Below are 15,803 nucleotides of genomic sequence, written 5' to 3'. Positions count from 1 at the left end.
TTTTATTATATATAAATAATTTAAAATTCTTTATATTTTTTCTTTTGCAAATGAATCATGAATCATCCTGTGGGCTTAATAGTATTAGCACATATTGCGCAGCAGAATTGATCATCATTAAATGTTCGTTAAAAATTATTTCAACATATTTCGCATTTATATATGTATATTTTTACATAAACACAAATTGTCATATTTTTTCTTTTGCATTTATGATGTATATGCAATTGTGTAACATATTCTCTTACGTTTCAGAAAGACGCAATTATCGCCTCAAGAAAAGGATCTGTTGCAATCTCCACACGATAGTAGTTCTCGAAATTTTGTTCCATTCCAGAAAGAAAGATGGCAAAGTAAACATCAAAAGGATGATAAAAAAAAATTGCCATTGAGAAGCTCGAAACATAATTCGCAGAAGAATGACGAACAAATTGCAGACGACAGCGTAAAATTAAACGCGAGCTCTTCTACTGAAACGGCATCATCAGGCATTATAACAGATAAAGTTTATCAAACTAAAATTCAAGAGCGTAGTTCGCTTGCAAAAAAATCGTCGGACAGCACTGTACAGGATTATGTTCAAGAAGCGGAAGAAAAAAGCTCTTACATTAATAGTAATATTACTTCAACGAACGACAAAGATATTTCTTCAGAAAAATCGAGCACTAATGTAAGGCTAGATTCTCCTGCGAAAAATGAATCGCCAAGCAAATCTGCATATAATTCTATCCGCGAGTCTGAAAATAAAAGTTCCCAATCTAAAAATGACACTGTCTCTTCGATAGATAGATCCTTTAATAAGGAACATTCGTTGGGAAATAAATTATTCGAGGGAAGTGTGCCGATTCGATTGAAGAAGCATCATTCTAAAAGTAACACTACGAAAAATGATGCGATTTTTCAAAAAGAACAAAAAAGAGATACAGAGGTAAATCAAGAGTCCTCTTCATCAAAGATTGAATCGTTAGACACGCGATTACAAGAACGCGACCGTAAATCTAAAAATAAAAATAATATCTCGTGTAAAAGTAACGTTAATGTATCACCCGATACAATAATTTCGAACTTAAGAACTTGTTTAGAGGCGGAAACTAACAATGTCGCGGACGAGACTCAAGATGCATCTATCTGGAATACACAGACTTCACGTGTCGATTCGGAATTGTTAGCTGAGCAAGCACACATGTCTGCAACTAAAGTACCTGTAAAAATAAACACAAATCGAGACGAAAATATAAAAACGAAGCTTATAGATCAGCGGAAAAATAGTCTATCTGTCGAAACAGATTCTAAAACAGCAGATAAAAAAAGAATGCATTCCGAATCTTTGGATGAAAGTGTATTGAAGAAAAAAATACAACAAGAGAAAGAAGCGTCTCCTGATAGGTCACTCGATAAAAATTTGATAGAAGATAATACCGAGATATTTGATCGTGAGGCAGTTTTCGAGGATGAAGGAATTTATGATAATAATGAGATTGAAAATCAAATGTATTATAAGAAGATTACAGTATATGAATATATAACAAAGAAAAGAGAAACACATTGGTATCTAAGACAAAGAAGAAAATTACAAAAGAAAAGACAGAGTAAGAGGATTAGAAAGATACGAAAAAAATTTAGCTCCTTGTTCCGAGATTGTTGTATTCCTAGCAAAAGTGAGAGTGAAGAGGAACGTGAAATTATATCGAAATGTCTAAAGAAAAAAAAGCGGCAATTTATCTCAAGTAATTCGGAAATATACGACACACTCAACGATATTACAACAGAGGAAGAGACGGAAGATATTCATGACAGAGATGGAATATCGAAATATAAATATAGACGTGATATGTTGATTAATAATTCGCAAGAAGAAACAGAGAACATGACCTCGACGAAAGCAGAATCCGTCAACTCGATTGATTCCACCATATGTATCGAAAACGACACATTGTACGAATGTATAACGGACGAAGAGATGGATGAAGAAACAAATTCTAACAGAGATAAAAATTCGACACGTAAACGTAATTTAGTTGATATTTCGCAAGAGGATATAGAGAGTGCAATTCCGGCAAAGATAGCGTGCATAGAAAATTCTGTATTAATTGCCGATGCAGAAAACATTATTAGCGAAAGTGACGCAGAACGTAGCGAAGATGCGGTTTATGTGCAAACGAAAGAAACAAGTATACAGAACACGCAAGAAGACCAAAAAATTATCGAGGATGTTAATTTCGAAGATATCAAAATGAAAGAAGTAAGTATGCAAGAAAATCAAGAAAATATCGAAAATGTTAATTTGGAAGATGCCGCTCATGAAAAAAAGGAAGAAGTAACTAGAAAAGATAAAAGCAATCTTGAAAATGCTACTTTGAAAGATGCCGCTTATGAAAAAAAAGAAGTAACTACACAAGAACATAAAAAAGATATCGAAAATGCTAATTTGGAAGATCAAAAAAATATCGAAAATATTAATTTGGAAGATGCCGCTTATGAAAAAAAGGAAGAAGTAACTATACAAGAAGATAAAAACAATATGGAAAATGCTAATTTGAAAGATGCTGCTTACGCGAAAACGGAAGAAGTAACTGTGCAAGAAGATAAAAAAAATATCGAAAATGATAATTTGGAAGATGCCACTTATGCGAAAACGGAAGAAGCATCTGTGCCAGAAGATAAAAAAAATATGGAAAATGCTAATTTGAAAGATGCTGCTTATACGAAAACGAAAGAGGTAAATATGCAAGAAGATAAAAAAAATATCGAAAATTTGAAAGATGCTTATGCGGAAACGAAAGAAGTAAGTGGGCAGAACAAGCAAGAAAATCGAGAAAATATCGAAAATGTCAATTTAACTGACAATATGCAAATACAAAGAGATATAAGACCAAACTTGTTTAATTATCAATTATTATCAATGTCCGCGCAAGAGTTAATAACCAATATTAAAGAGAAAGATGACTGTGATAAACCGCAAAATGTCGACAATATTTTATTAAGGAATAATGAAAATATTGCGGAAAATATAACAACTACGATAATTGCTCAAGCTTCGACAACGTCGCCAAAATCAAAAGAAGGTTCTTCAAATAAAGAAGATGCCCTTAACGAAACCTCCTCAACGTCAAACGTATCTTCAAGATTAGAATCAAACACCAGTGATCATTTATTAGTAGATGAAGATAATATTAGCGACATTGAAGTAGAAATAAAAATAAAACCCAAGTCGAAATCTCGAATATCGAAAACATTTTCGCTGAAAGCACCTCTGTCCACGGTGAACACGTGTATCAAGAATCTAAATACATTTAAAAACAGTCCAGACATTCTTGAATTCTTTCAGATGAATTTCGAAAATTTTTCCGAAAACTTTAGACACGAAAACACAGTCAGGAGCGAAGGAAACGAAGCGAAAAATACGTCGGAAAAATCGAACGTTAATCAAGATGTTACCGTTGAAACAGCATCGAATACTAAAGAAGTTACATGTGATTCTAGTCATACTCCCAAAGATAATACAAATCATTCTTCAAAACAGCAGCAAGAACAAAGTTCTCAAGATGATACAATTTCTGATAGAGATAAAAATACGACGCAGCATCATCAAGAAGAAAAGAATAAAGGCGTACAGTCTGCCGAAGAGGAAAACATGCTGGTGACAAATGAAAATAATGCTTCCGAATCAACCAAATCAGCGGATAATGCGTCTGATTTGGAAAAACAATTGTCAAATACTTCCTCGAACGACGAAATAAATATAGCAGACAAGAAACAAAAAAATCCTCAAGACGATATAATAATATTGTACGAGAATAGAGATACGACGGAGCGTAATCAGGAAGAAATGAATAAATCCGTACAGTCTGCCAATCAGAAAAGAATGCAAACGGCAGCTGAAAGCAGTGTTGAACCATCTACGTGTGACACGCGACCTGATTCGGGAGAACTCAAATTACCGAAGACTCCCTCGAAAACTTCGGACACGAAGCGCATCGGTGGAGTAAGGATTCGAACGAGTGCAGAGCTTGGATCTTCGTGGAATTCTATTCCTATGAATTTGTCTCAGAATTCCAATACATCGATCGGATCGACCAATACACATTCATTGCCTTCTGCATCATCGGTACGCGTACCACCGTCAATGTACAGCACCGCTATCGGATCTACGAATTATTCACCCAGAATGAATCAACCGAGTGTATCGACCGAGAATGTTCCTTTGAACTTTGGCGACCGGTTCACGAATTTCCCCTTGCAAAACGCAATGGTAAACATCTGCCTGAACTTTGAATTGTGCCGCATGATTATTCAGAAAGGTATATTCACTGAAAATAAAATGTACGAGTTAAGGATCAGTCTGATTCATATATACCAAGATCTCAATGTCTTGAAGCTGTCGTTGTCCGCGAGAAATTATAATCACGTTATAAATTACATCAATCGGCAACAAAATCTAATAAATCCGCCAATATCAGCTAACGAATTGAAATCCTATACGAACATCTTTGAAGACTATGTGTCAATCGCATGCGCCGCGCCGTTTTGCGATATGAGATATCGCAATATGCCGCAACCTTCAAATATTAATAACAGTTCAGTTCCGGATGCATCGGTACCGAACGTTCACGCACAATCGCCATTTTTAGGAAATGCTCCAAGAAATGTGCCAAGTTCCAGAATGCAGTATCCTACAGCGCAATCTTCGACAATGCCATACCCGGGACCAAATATTAATCCATCACAATCTTCGAGGAGTAATCCTTCGCAATTGAAGCAATTTTTATTATCGAATTCTCATCCAAAGGTTTCATCCACAGGCATATCGATGTCAAATCCAATTCCGAATCCACCGATTTATCAACAACAATCTATTGGAAACGCGAGTTACGCACAAACTCAACGTATGCCGGATATATCGAATGTCAACAATCAACAGTTTTTCATAAATCCGGGTAACGGTTCGTCTTCGTCAACAGCATCAGCATCGAATGTCAACACACGTATCCACCAAGCGCATCCACCATCTGCATATTCAGGGAATACAAACGTCTTTTCTACAACTAATAAGGATTCGCATATCCGAAAGACGAAAACTACGACCACCAGTAGTACAATTCCAACATCTACGACCAACGTACATCAACAGAATCAAACTCTGTACCAAACTTCCCAGATGCACGTAAACTCAGGAGCATCGCAACTTCCATCGCATATGCCGTACACGGTAAACCGAACCATTAATGGAACTCATCAGACTATATACAATGTCACTCAGCTCAATTTTTCTATAACGAATGCTAACGCTCCGAAAAGTAGAGTTAATGTAACAGGAAACGTTGGACCCGGAAATCCGTCTGTAAATCCACAGAACCCGCCAGTGCTTGCGGAAAGAAATGTCTCACAGTACAACGCGATTCCACAGAACGTGTCGAATATTTGTTCGTCACAATCTACGCACGTTCAGAATATCTTGCCGAATCCGGGTCTGCAGCAACAAAATTTACAGCAGAATCTGCATCTACCCAGAGATGCATCCGTACGTTTCACTTATTCGTCAAGTAACAACGTCATCTCGCAGAATGCACAAATATTCAACAAGAAAACGGGGATCCTCGAGGTACAAACTAGAAACAACGTGCCAAATAGAATACCATTCTCAAATCCGCAACAAAATGCAAGTCAAGGAAGCTCATGCGTATATAACGTATCGCAAAATCCGCCCGGCAGCTCTCCGAGAGCTGTCATATCGCAGGAACCGAGTGCCTCGCAAAATGTGACATCTAACGCGACTTTGCAAAGAAATAAAACGATATTATTTTCGCCAAAACCTGTGCCATCGCCACCGAACGAAATTATGCGCCATCAGTTTGATCCGAGCATTCTGACAGACATTCAGAAAATTATATTGAAATGTCAGTTACAATTGTACTTCGAGCGATTTTCATTTCAACAGCAGGACTCTGAAAAAATTCGCCTCGAAAGGAAGATGTTAGCTTCCTTCTACGATTCTTTACAGCATGATTTAACCAAGATGCTGAAGAAAAATGAAAACGTCAGTAAAAGTCATACCGAGGAAGAGCTGCAAAACGATACATCAAGAAGAGCGTCGATAATACCAAATCAACAATCAGAAATTGAATCACCTCGGAACACGACTCAATCTAGTCAAAATAATCAAAGTTCAATCTGTGATAAAGTACAAGAGAAACAACCTTCAGAAAAAAATACTGATTCGAACGCATCAATAAGCACGACATCCATGACGATAAAAAGCGGAGATTTATCGATGGAAGCGCAAAATAGGAAGATACCTCTCAATTCTACGCCAAGATCCGCGATAATCGAGGAACCACTTCCGGAAATTGTAAATTTGCAAAAGCAGATTAAAGATACGCCAAAGATACGATGCAAGAAAAACTTCTCTCTCGTTATGGGGAAAAAAACGGAAAATGTAGAAACATCGTTAGCAGGACATTCAAACATTCCGAAAGAAAATCCGATCGAGGAAACGTCGCGCAAAGTCGCGAAAACGGAAGCGCAAGATAACGCAAAAATTAACGAAACTTCAAGATCTCCGGTGAAAGACTCGCACGATCAACAGGTATCAGAATCGTGTTCCTCTCTCATACAAGACACGTCGAGTTCATTACAAGTTGCATTAATCGATGAAACAGAAATCTGTTCAAAGACTGCAAAAGATAATGCTAAAGAAGTAGCTGATGACGTAAAGACGGGAAGCGGATGCAAAATTTCAAATGATGCAATATTAAATAATATTAAAAGAAACGATGAAGCGATATCACAATCCTCATTTAATACAGAAATCCAAGATAATGCGAAAGATAAGGAAATTCCAGAAGAAGATCTACATGACAAGCAGCTGACAGAATCGTGTTCCTCTCTTGCGCAAAATACGTTGAGCCTATCACAAGACAAAGAGACGAAAGAGGAAAACATCGAACGATCTGAAAACGTGGAAACGACAAATGCAGGCAAAATTTCTAACGTTGCAGTATTAAATAGCAGTGAAGGAAACGAAAAACCAGCCTCGCAAGTTCCATGTAATACAGAAGCTGAAGAAGAGATAAGAAATAGAAGAGATAAAGGACTGTATCACAATGAAGCGTATAATCACAACAACGAAATATCTGGCGCAAATTTGCAGGAAAATACGCGTAAAAATATCGAAGAAAATATCGAAGAAAATATCGAAGAAAATATCGAAGAATTCAGATCGAATTTTGCAGAAGCTGATGCGATATGTATACCACGAGCTTCTACTCCGTTTTCATTAGATGAGTTATTATTTCCGACGAACGAATCCGTAAAATCAACGCAAGCATATCTCGCATGTAAAAGCTACACCTTTGAAACATTTTCAAAATTTCCAGATCCTGCGAACGAACAGATCGATAACTCTGGAAAAACGTGCGACGAGAACTCCGAAAGTTCAGAATGTCTACATATCGATGAAAATGCGGGAAAATCGAGTTCAGATTGTCAAGAAGAGCAGAATGATAAGGTATCGTCTTTCGAAAAGGATCAACCGAACAAGTCGCAGAATTTACGCTCTGATGAGACGAGGTGCAAACCTATCGAAGATACATCATCGTCACTTTTCGCGGAAGGTTACAGATTACTAGAGATGATAGAACAAAACGATGAGAAACTTGACGAGCAGTCATTAGATCAAGAGAAGATGCAAGCTGAGGAACCATCGATAGCCTCAAACGCGTCGATCGACACCCTGAAGCAACCTGACGTGGAGGAGAACCAAGTACAAATGGATACTCATAGCGGTGTTAAAGCGATCAATAAACTGCTCAAATGCGTGTCCGAGCAGAAGTATTACGGAAAACCGAGAACCTCTTCGTGTAAGGCTACGATGGAAGGCAATACCATAAATGTAAATGCAAATGTTGTCGAGAAAAATGATATTTCGGACGCCGACGTTGACAGTCTCGAGAAAAGTAAAGATAGTGAAGATGATTCCGACATCATCATGAATATCTTGAATGTCAGAAGCATATCGCCGTCCTTGTTTGAAAAAATAAATAATATCGATGCGCTCTCTCAAGATGATCTTATGTCATTGAATGAGACGAAGGAAGAAAAGTCCTCGGACGTGAATGACAATCCGGAAGTTCCTAATTCCGCGTCGTTGAATGAGACGAAGGAAGAAAAGTCCTCGGACGTGAATGACAATCCGGAAGTTCCTAACTCCGCGTCGTTGAATGAGACGAAGGAAGAAAAGTCCTCGGACGTGAATGACAATCCGGAAGTTCCTAATTCCGCGTCGTTGAATGAGACGAAAGAAGAAAAGTCGTCAGACTTGAATGACAATTCGAAAGTTCCTAACTCCGCGTCGTTGAATGAGATGAAGGAAGAAAAGGCGTTGGATGTGAATGACAATCCGGAAGTTCCTAACTCCGCGTCGTTGAATGAGATGAAGGAAGAAAAGTCATTGGACGTGAATGACAATCCGGAAGTTCCTAACTCCGCGTCGTTGAATGAGATGAAGGAAGAAAAGTCATTGAACGTGAATGACAATCCGGAAGTTCCTAACTCCGCGTCGTTGAATGAGATGAAGGAAGAAAAGTCATTGGACGTGAATGACAATCCGGAAGTTCCTAACTCCGCGTCGTTGAATGAGATGAAGGAAGAAAAGTCATTGAACGTGAATGACAATCCGGAAGTCTCTGACTCTATGTTGTTAAATGAGATAAAGGTAGAAATGTTATCGGTCATCGATGATAATTCGAATGTCTTTAACTCCATGTCTTTGAATGACACAAAGGAAGAAAAATCATCATCATCGGACATAAATGACAACCCGGAAGTTCCTAACTCCGCGTCGTTGAATGAGATGAAGGAAGAAAAGTCGGACGTGAATTCTAATCCGGAAATCTTTGGCTCAATGTCGTATGAGATCAAGAAAGAAATATTATCGATTATGGACGATAATTCGAATATCTTTAGCTCCATGAATGAGACGAATGAAGAAATATCATCGGTGGTGAACGATAATCCGGAAGTCCCTACCTCGTCGTCATTGAGTGAGATGGAAGAAGGAAAATCATCGAACGTGAACGACAACTTGGATGATATGGATGAGGACAAACCGTGTTTACGTTGCAAACGCAAGAGTACGGTATTTTGTGAAGCTTGTATGGAGGCTTCTTATTGCTCTAAACGTTGCTCAGATTTGCATTGGAAGGCAAGTCATCACAAACACTGTAGGGATACTTACAGATCAATCATTTGTATCGATTGATAATTTTCGAAGATTCTTGCTAGTCTTCAACACGAAATTCTGTCAGAAATCTTAAGCTTTTCTTAATATATCAAACGATATTTGTTCGAGCTTGACTAAATTTATTGTTGTCACTTGTGCTCTAAATATATAATAATTGTTTGACAAAAGTATTTAAAATCAAAATTTTCTATAAATTATATGTGATAGAATAAAGTATCTTCCTCTCTTACGCGATTGACGATAAAAAAATATAATGCACGAAAGAATGTTGAAAGACGTAACTACTTATTTAACTATTATGTTATTTTTTCCGAGAATGCAATTTCTTTTACGTTTGCACATACATGAGAAAGAGAGAGAGAGAAAAGGAGAAATGTGCGATTTTTTTTAAATAAGTTGTTTCACATTCAATGTATAAAAATATTAAAGTAAGATTATAATGAATTTTGATGAATACTTTTAAAGCTTCCACCCTTATGGAAATTTATCATTAGTGGTTAATTACTTATTTCGAGTACTTAAATTATTGATATACAGTAATGCACTAGTAATAAATTTCTATAAGGGCAAGGCACATATTAGGAGAGGCAGAGTTCCTGCTATATTGAAATTTTTTAATATAACTTGATTTAAGGATTTCCTGCAATGATATGCAAAATGACGAGAGAAATCGATTGAATGCAATAAGAAATATATGATTTTATTTTTAAGAAAGTGTATATATATAAAACGTCTGTGAAAGAAATCACATATTATAGGAAAAATTAGACATTATTGCGTCTTTCTCCTTCTATTTTTTTATCGTCGACCGCGCGAATATACTTGTTCGAAATACCTATACACACAAATCTCTCTAGTTAAGAGATAAAAAGAGTAATATGTGACAGTGTATATATATGTAATAACATTTGTTATATGAATAGCACATAAAGTAGCTTCGAAAGCTAATATTAATTATATTTGATGTTTTTTTTTTTTTAATTTTGGTCTATTGTATTTGTTTCAATTTTTGATTTCGTGATATGAAATTTGACATACTTTTAAGTACATACAATCTTATCGTTTTGTTTTAAGAACTGCATTCATTATCTATAAGACTTCGTGAGATGTAAGATAATTTTTATACTTTCATACATAAAAGGTAAAATATATATTTATATATTTAATGCTTATTATTTTTCAACTTTTATATTTAAAGCATAAAGAACAATCTACTCGTAAATATATATATATATATATATATATATATATATATATATATATAATGCTAATAAAAATACTGTCTCTTCTAGATTTATTTTTCCTTACTTATAGGTTTTCTTCTTTAAAATTAATTTAAAATTATAGCAAATTATATTGATAAATAATTTTTTTATAAAGATGAAATATTATTTTTAAAGTTAAATATTTTATATACAATAATAATAATTATTATTGATTATTTTATTATTATTATTATTGCAATAAGTATATGAAGTTAATTGTACTAATTGTATAGGAAAATGTTATATAATGTGTGGAAAAAATATTGTATCCCTACCGATTTATTGATTTAATCTTTAATCGTTTATAAGGCAAATATAATGTAGGATACATATTACAGAGAATACTAATAATATTAATGTAATATTAAAAAACTAACCAGAATCATCCTCTATTCTTCATAACCTTCGGGTAGAGGATTTGTTTTGGGATTATGGAAAAGTGTATGATTACCATCACCCCATGGGAATTTCTAGAATAAAAGAATAATATAAAATTAAAGATTAACCAGTATATAATCTTTTATTATATATTTATTTTTTATATTTATATAATAATATATTGATATGTATACCTTAGTTCTTATCCTCAAATGGTCGTATGGAATAAATTCCGGACGTTCGTCATCATGATGAGCCTGATGATTCAAGTAGCAATTCACCATAGCCAGACCTATCGCTGGAAAGCCTACGAAGAAGGAAATCCTCTTCCACAACACTTGGCTCTGCACTGTAAGATACACACAAGTGTTACTGTTATGTAATATTCATCGATAACTTATCTGAAGATATCCTACATCTTCTCGTTCGCAGAAAATCGCGATGCATCATCATAATATTATTCAAATACAGAGCGTCATATCTAGACCTTAATTAACAATATTTAGCAAAAATACCCTGCTGTAAAAGACAGTATCGTCGACAGTACGTCATACTCGGTGCAAGTATGAATCTCGTTTCCCAAAGGCGCGCGAATAAAATATTTAAAAAATTATTAGTATAACAATTTATTCGCTTGTATTTACCTGAACTCGCATGTTCGTGAGTGGAGGACGTCGCATATTTTCTGGAAAAGGTACGAATGGCTCTCATCCAAGCAGCCATGTTTGCTCTTCTGCTGAACTACTCCGATCATATGGGCGATAAGCGCGACATTAAAGGCCGACATTATATCGGACGACTGTCGTACTTGTCCAATCCAGCAATTGGCTGTCTGGTGAAGAGCTCTTGCGATCGATTCGCTCATTGGACGAACAGAATATTTTTCAAAATACTCAACGGACATGAAACGTCACACGAAAACTTGGCAACCGCGGCGTAAACATTCGTGAAAGTATGGTTATTTGTGATTGTATCTCTATTTATTAATAAAATTAGAAGTATTGTACGTTATATTTGCGGTGAATCATGAGTGAGAAACGTGAACACGAAGAATGTGACACGGAAGATGGCTGGATCGGACCCTTACCTTCGGAAGCTGCGCCGCAAAAGAAGCAACGAGGTTACAACCGAAACCATTTTTTTTTATCATTCAAATCGATTGATATTTACGGGCGATTATTTCCATTTATCGCGCGTGACATTTGACGAATGAAAATAAATATTTCTCTATTATAAATAATGGTTAGGCTCCCTAAGATTTCCCTATTTCAAGATTAAATTTTATTTTTTTATTCAACATTTAATAAGTAAAAAAATCTTGTTCTTATGTATATCTTTTTCATATATTTCTAATCTTTTTACAGTTTTGGAGTACGAACAGGTGTACATAGACAACTTGCCGTGTTGCGAATGCTACGAGAAGTCTTACATGCACAGAGATGTCATCACTCACATTTTAGTAACAAAGTTTGTATTTTATATAGATAATAAAATGATATATATAGTTTTGGTTTTTAAAAAAATCTGTTATTATATTGGAATGTATTGATACAGGTCAAACTTTGTGATAACCGCTAGTTGCGATGGACATGTAAAATTTTGGAAAAAGCAGGAGGAATTGATAGAATTTGTAAAGCACTTTCGGGCACATTTAATGGCAATACAATCAATGTCTGCTAGTTGCAATGGTGTTTATGTATGCTCAGTAAGCATTGATAAAACTATAAAAATATTTGATGTCATCAATTTTGGTAAGTATAGAAATCTATTTATTATATTTATATTTAAGATGTTTGTAGAAAATATTTATCTCACACACATTATATCTTTGATTTAAGACATGATAAATATGATAAAATTGGACTTTGTGCCACTCTGCGCTGAATGGGTGTATTCGGCTGGTGATGCCATATCTGCTGTCGCAGTGTCTTCGCAAGAATCAAATAAAATATACATCTATGATGGTCAGGGAACAAATACACCTTTACATGTATTTGAAAAGCTACACACTAAACCTGTCGTCATTATGAAAGTAAGTCAGAGTGCAAGACGCACAAATATTTCTTGAAATAAGAGGATAAGTTTATTAATATATCTTTTTTACAGTATAATCCTGTGTACGAGACATGCATCTCCATTGATAAAGCAGGAATATTGGAGTACTGGACGGGTCCGAAGATGGAGTACAAGTTTCCCAAATGCATATCGTTTGAATCGAAGTTGGACACCGATCTGTTTGAGTTTGCTAAAAATAAGACTTACCCGTGCGGCTTAGCGATATCGCCTGACGGCAAACGATTTGCATCTCTCAGTGGAGATAGGAAAGTTAGGGTCTTCAATTTTCGGACTGGCAAACTGTACAGGATATTTGACGAGACACTTCAACGATTCAGCGAATTGCAACAAACCGTGCAGCAACTTCCGAACATGGAATTTGGACGCAGGTAGAATGCGCTTTCTATAGTTTTCAACATTTTCTAAATTGTTTTCTTCAGCTAGTTACATTAATTTCCACTATTACGCATTGCAGAATGGCAGTCGAAAGAGAATTGGATAAAACCGAGACGAATCTGGGAAATATCATTTTTGACGAATCTGGTTATATTATTTTGTATCCTACCATGTTGGGTGTCAAAGTAGTAAATCTTTACACAAATCGCTGTATCAAAATCATGGGAAAGCCGGAGAACATACGACCAATGCAGCTAACATTATTCCAGGTATTTAATAAGTCATATAATTGAAACGCGAAGAAGCGACAATCGATATAAGATTCTTAATACACAATATATCATGTGCAGGGAAAAGCGCGAAAGACAACCGCTGCGTTAACCGTCGAAATGGAGGCGTCCGAGAACCCCACGATGGAGTTGAATCGTCCCGATCCAACGTTGTTTTGCACGGCTCACAAGAAAAATCGATTCTATATGTTCACGAGACGAGAGCCGGAGGACACAAAGAGCCAGGAATGCGACCGAGACGTTTTTAACGAAAAGCCTTCCAAGGAAGACATCATATCTTCGACGGAAGCTACAAATATGCAGAAAATATATGATACGGCGATCATTCATACGGCGCTCGGTGACGTTCATGTGAATCTCTTTGGCAAGGACGTTCCCAAGACGGTGGAGAATTTTTGTGTGCACGCGAAGAACGGCTATTTCAACGGTCATATATTCCATAGAGTTATCAAGGGTTTCATGATACAAACGGGCGACCCTACTGGGACCGGCACTGGTGGTGAAAGTATATGGGGAGGCGAATTCGAGGACGAATTTAAACCGAACTTGAAGCACGACAGACCGTACACTTTAAGTATGGCCAACGCGGGACCGAATACGAACGGAAGCCAGTTCTTCATCACGCTGACACCGACGGTGAGTACAAATTTTTTGAATAAAATTTTTCGAACGTGAATCCGAGATATGGGTTCTATAAAAGATGCTTTATAGCGCGGATATTTTTCGCTCGTTTTTTATAGCCCTGGCTAGATAATAAACATACCGTATTCGGCCGAGTTCACAAAGGAATGGAAGTCGTGCAAAATATCAGTCAGGTGAAGACAAATCCTAAGACTGATAAGCCTTACGACGATATACGAATAGTTAGCGTAACTGTAAAATAGTTTTATAAAATAAAAATCGTATATATAGATACATATATATATATTTTTTTTTGTATAAAATATATATATCGATATGATAATTTCACGATTTCCATCTCCTCTATCGGCATCTCACTGTCCCTTTTTCTCCATTTGATATAACAATCCTTTGACGAAATTATACGCTCCCGTGCAGCAAACAAATATGTTGACGCTGAACAGATTGTAATTCTTGGGTATTATTACCAACGAATACCTGGAATTGCGCAGATAGGGACGAGTTGATTGAGGGTATTGTGATAAAATTGATAAAATACATACCTAGACCATACAGCGCTCGTAACCATAAGACTCGCGGTTTGACTGAGAGAGATCATATCCGCAGGTCGATTAATATCCCCTATGCCTGCTACCACCAGGCCCCATTTAAATGTCGGTGCCCAGAAGAATATAGTAGTCGGGCCTAAAATAATTTTTTTTACGAAATATATTCTGAACTCGGAGGCGTAATCTTCTTCTTGAGGAAATTTAAACTTTTAGATGTCGTACCTGCGGGATGCAAAAACGTAGCGCGGAATCTTTCAGGCAGGATCGAAGCGATCCTCAACATTAATCTTTGATAAGCGCTAATTTTTCCGGTCATCGTCATAATTCTGTGCGATAATCTTCCGAGAAAAAGGATACGTTTTACGACGTAAATACTTCGTATAAAATGCTTCGCTAAAAGTTATTAAAAAAAGTTTGGAACTAAAATTGACACATTTGACTATATTCTCTATTCTTAAACTGCAATTTCACATCACACGACGATTTTCTTCTTATCGGAAAAATTCTCTGTCAGAAAATACACAAGACTTAGTATGCGACGTAATTAATTAAAAGTGATTTTACAATTAAAACGAGTTAGAAATGTCGATAGAAATAAGAGACATGTCTTGCCAAAAAAAGAAATCGGAGGCGTGTCGGAGCGACATAGAAGAACTCAAGTATCTGATACGCATGATAGACTCTTGGTATGCGCGAAACATTTAATTAAAATGCGAAACGATGGAGCGCACAAAATTATTGCGTTCTTTGCGCGCGCGGAGAAGGAAAACGGACAATTGCTCTCTGTATAACTAGTCTCATCTCGTTTGCAACATTTCGTAGCAAATGCCCGAGCGTTCCACCACCAGTATCGCGCACCGTAATTTTGCCCCCGAGGATCGAAGAGATTCCTTGCGAAACTCCGCCTCGGCGACCCCCCTGTGTCCCGCCACCTCGATGTTGCCCGATAACATCTGGACCGTGTTGCCCCCGGCCTTTGCCACCCCCG

General features: G+C 36.4%; 4 protein-coding genes across 12 annotated transcripts in view; 2 read left to right on the top strand and 2 right to left on the bottom strand.

Annotated features, from left to right (window-relative positions):
- LOC145939043 (uncharacterized) overlaps positions 1–10,396 on the top strand; it is a 29,437-nt gene extending 19,041 nt beyond the window's left edge. For 7 of the 8 annotated variants that reach the window (XM_083043079.1, XM_083043085.1, XM_083043082.1 and 4 more), the window contains one exon: positions 256–10,396. In XM_083043079.1, the coding sequence (XP_082899205.1) occupies positions 256–9,259 (9,004 nt within the window). In that variant the 3' untranslated portion in view covers positions 9,260–10,396. The remainder of the gene's footprint in view (positions 1–255) is intronic. The other variant, XM_083043086.1, reaches the window with a different exon arrangement.
- A 388-nt stretch (positions 10,397–10,784) lies between these two features.
- LOC145939055 (cytochrome c oxidase subunit 6A2, mitochondrial) lies at positions 10,785–11,688 on the bottom strand. The gene is made up of 3 exons (XM_083043108.1): positions 11,529–11,688; positions 11,079–11,233; positions 10,785–10,976 (listed from the first exon to the last, which is right to left on the bottom strand). The coding sequence occupies exons 1-3, from the start codon at positions 11,605–11,607 to the stop codon at positions 10,896–10,898; spliced, it is 315 nt and encodes a 104-aa protein (XP_082899234.1). The 5' UTR covers positions 11,608–11,688; the 3' UTR covers positions 10,785–10,895.
- Positions 11,689–11,785: 97 nt separating this feature from the next.
- LOC145939048 (peptidylprolyl isomerase domain and WD repeat-containing protein 1) lies at positions 11,786–14,549 on the top strand. Of its 2 annotated transcripts, none has more exons than XM_083043097.1 (8): positions 11,786–12,004; positions 12,249–12,351; positions 12,439–12,635; positions 12,723–12,916; positions 12,991–13,328; positions 13,415–13,604; positions 13,686–14,261; positions 14,366–14,549. In XM_083043097.1, the coding sequence occupies exons 1-8, from the start codon at positions 11,911–11,913 to the stop codon at positions 14,507–14,509; spliced, it is 1,836 nt and encodes a 611-aa protein (XP_082899223.1). In that variant the 5' UTR covers positions 11,786–11,910; the 3' UTR covers positions 14,510–14,549. The 2 variants fall into 2 exon arrangements, with proteins under 2 accessions (XP_082899223.1, XP_082899224.1); XM_083043098.1 differs by having other exon boundaries at positions 14,337–14,426.
- A 71-nt stretch (positions 14,550–14,620) lies between these two features.
- On the bottom strand, positions 14,621–15,481 carry LOC145939058 (mitochondrial pyruvate carrier 2). The gene is made up of 3 exons (XM_083043111.1): positions 15,038–15,481; positions 14,810–14,951; positions 14,621–14,744 (listed from the first exon to the last, which is right to left on the bottom strand). Exons 1-3 carry the CDS (start codon positions 15,135–15,137, stop codon positions 14,621–14,623), a joined length of 366 nt encoding a protein of 121 aa, XP_082899237.1. The 5' UTR covers positions 15,138–15,481.
- Positions 15,482–15,803: the final 322 nt, after the last annotated feature.

The sequence above is a fragment of the Prenolepis imparis genome, unplaced genomic scaffold, assembly GCF_030444845.1.
Source record: "Prenolepis imparis isolate NDT839.2.m4 unplaced genomic scaffold, iyPreImpa1.0 SCAF_7, whole genome shotgun sequence".
In the NCBI taxonomy this organism is placed as follows: domain Eukaryota; kingdom Metazoa; phylum Arthropoda; class Insecta; order Hymenoptera; family Formicidae; genus Prenolepis; species Prenolepis imparis.
The sequence above is the reverse complement of the archived record's forward strand: the minus strand, read 5'-3'. Positions and strand labels throughout refer to the sequence as shown.